The sequence below is a fragment of the Galeopterus variegatus genome, unplaced genomic scaffold (assembly GCF_000696425.1).
Source record: "Galeopterus variegatus unplaced genomic scaffold, G_variegatus-3.0.2 Scaffold2182, whole genome shotgun sequence".
Taxonomy (NCBI): domain Eukaryota; kingdom Metazoa; phylum Chordata; class Mammalia; order Dermoptera; family Cynocephalidae; genus Galeopterus; species Galeopterus variegatus.
This window is the reverse complement of record NW_007728293.1, coordinates 15,090-17,200: the sequence shown is the minus strand read 5'-3', so window position 1 is coordinate 17,200 and position 2,111 is coordinate 15,090. Positions and strand designations below refer to the sequence as shown.

The 2,111-nt window shown below is 51.5% G+C and overlaps 1 protein-coding gene across 1 annotated transcript in view; it reads left to right on the top strand.

The window, feature by feature from the left end:
* The window catches only part of LOC103597070 (tyrosine-protein kinase transmembrane receptor ROR2-like), an 89,017-nt gene extending 88,660 nt beyond the window's left edge, over nt 1-357 (top strand). The window contains exon 6 of the mRNA XM_008580870.1: nt 323-357. Within this exon, the coding sequence (XP_008579092.1) occupies nt 323-357 (35 nt within the window). The remainder of the gene's footprint in view (nt 1-322) is intronic.
* Nucleotides 358-2,111: the final 1,754 nt, after the last annotated feature.

Here is a 2,111-nt window from a genome sequence, read left to right as displayed (position 1 = left end):
ACCCAAGCTCTGCACCATGCTCTCATAACGAGCAAAACAGATTTTGTCTATCAGGATTACGCAAGAAGAGAGAGAAAGGACAGGGAAAACTCCAAAAATACCTCTAAAAGTGTTGGCACAAACAGAAAGCACCCTTCCCTCTTTTCATGGTTTCCAGCATCGCTGGCAGGTGGTCATGGGCAGCAGCAGAGCCTGACATCTGAGAACTGCCAGCCGCCACCGAGCCTGGACCCAGACATGCTTGCTGTTGGCTGCACGTGAGGAAAGTTGTATTTGAAATCATGAAGAATTAATAATTTGTCTCTTTGTTTTGTCTTTTTAGGTCCGACACACAGCCCAAATCATAACTTTCAGTAAGTACCTGTTTTCCTCAAGCCATTTTTTTAATGCTCTGTGGGTTTCTGTTGTATGAAAACCCAGGTTTTAAATCCTGCAAACTCATATCTTGGCTGAACTTGCTGGAAGTTAGCTGGACTTCACACAGCGATGGCAGTATGCTTGTTTGGAGCTGGGAAACGTTTACATTTTCCACATTTAATGTAAGGAAAAAAATGTCATGAAAACAGAAGTTGTTAATTTCCTTCAGCGATTGTGACCCTATTGGGGGCATATGAAAGGAGTATAAACGTACGGGCCAGATTGCCAGGGTCCCCAGGAAGGATCCTGGCTCACAGGACATTTGGAAACAGGGAGATAGTTCTCACTCTGAAATTCCAGCCCCATCAATCTGCTGTTCATACATTTGTGCCCGCTGAGCCTCAGTGACTGGCAGGTTTCAAACCCACCTCACAGATGAGGAGACTGAGGCTCACGCACGCTTAGCGAGCTGCTGACAGAATCTGCCTTGCACTCAGGCCTCTCGTTTCCCAGCACAGTGTCGCTCCACCGCAGCCCTGGAGGTTCTCTGCCAGCGTGTGCATGGAGAATCACTCAGGCCGTGCCTCTGTGGATGAGCAGTGACTACCGGAGTCCCCTTCATCTCCTACACAAACATGTGGGAGAGCAACTTCTTCACTTTCAGATGTTCTGAACAATGGCAGAAACAGCACGTACTCGATAACTGCACAGTGCTGGCTAATCTCTATTTCCCTGGCACGCCGTAAGCGTTATCCGTGGGGGCAGTGCTACAGTGCCATGGGGGCGAGTAGGGCAGGGCCCATCCCAGTGGCCTGTGGAACGTAGACTTTGGGGAACATTCTGTGCTAAGCAGTAGAGCTCACTATAATCAATCATAATAATCATTCGTGATAATCATTTATACCTAGAGAGAGGGAAGGAGAAATTGCAGCGAGGGCACATTTATGGAGCTCTGGGAAGGGTATAAATCATTTCGCAAGTTGAATTAGGGAAAGAAGGCAGAGCAAGATGGCCAGCTGGAGTTGTCTGGCACATCCCATCCCACCAAAGGAAGGGACCCAAATAATAAAGAAGCAACTGGGTTCTGACTGGGATGACTGAAGAAGTAGGCTGCAGAGCAGCAAGGAGTGACGAAATCCCTGTGGAGCATGGAAGACCAGGGTAGAGAGCAGAGCCCGGCATCCTGCCTGTGCCACACTGTTGCCCTGCAGAGGCCTGCTCAGAATCAGGCGGGACGTCTCCTTACAGACAGAAGTTAAGCTGGAAAAACCTGGCTGCTTTCACGAACACCAGCAATCCCTGCCACAGGAGAGTCCCCCAGTCCTCACAGGCCCCGAACCTGATGTGGAGAGTAGCTGGGAATCTGTGCAGCTGCACAGCCTCATAGCAGAAGCCCCAATAGAGCAGCTCCTGCCCTCCCATCCTGAGTGGCTTCAGCCTGGCGCCACCTTGAAAACAAACCCGCTGCTACAGTGGCTGCTGCCCTGGGGGCCAGTGGGAAATGACCCCCTCCATCCTGAGGCCCCACCTTCATTCTACCACGTGCACATAGGTGCCTGCAGGACCATGGCCCTGGCTTCCTGGAGCCTAGGCCAGACAGAAAGACCAAGACCCCAGCATCTGAACTCACACAGCAACTCCCCACACCAGGAGAAGAAGCCGACCTGCCCAGTGGGGAAGTCGCCAATCAGTGGCTGGTCTACCACATTCACCTGCACCCGCCCTGCATGGCCCAATGGCCCACTGAGCCCACA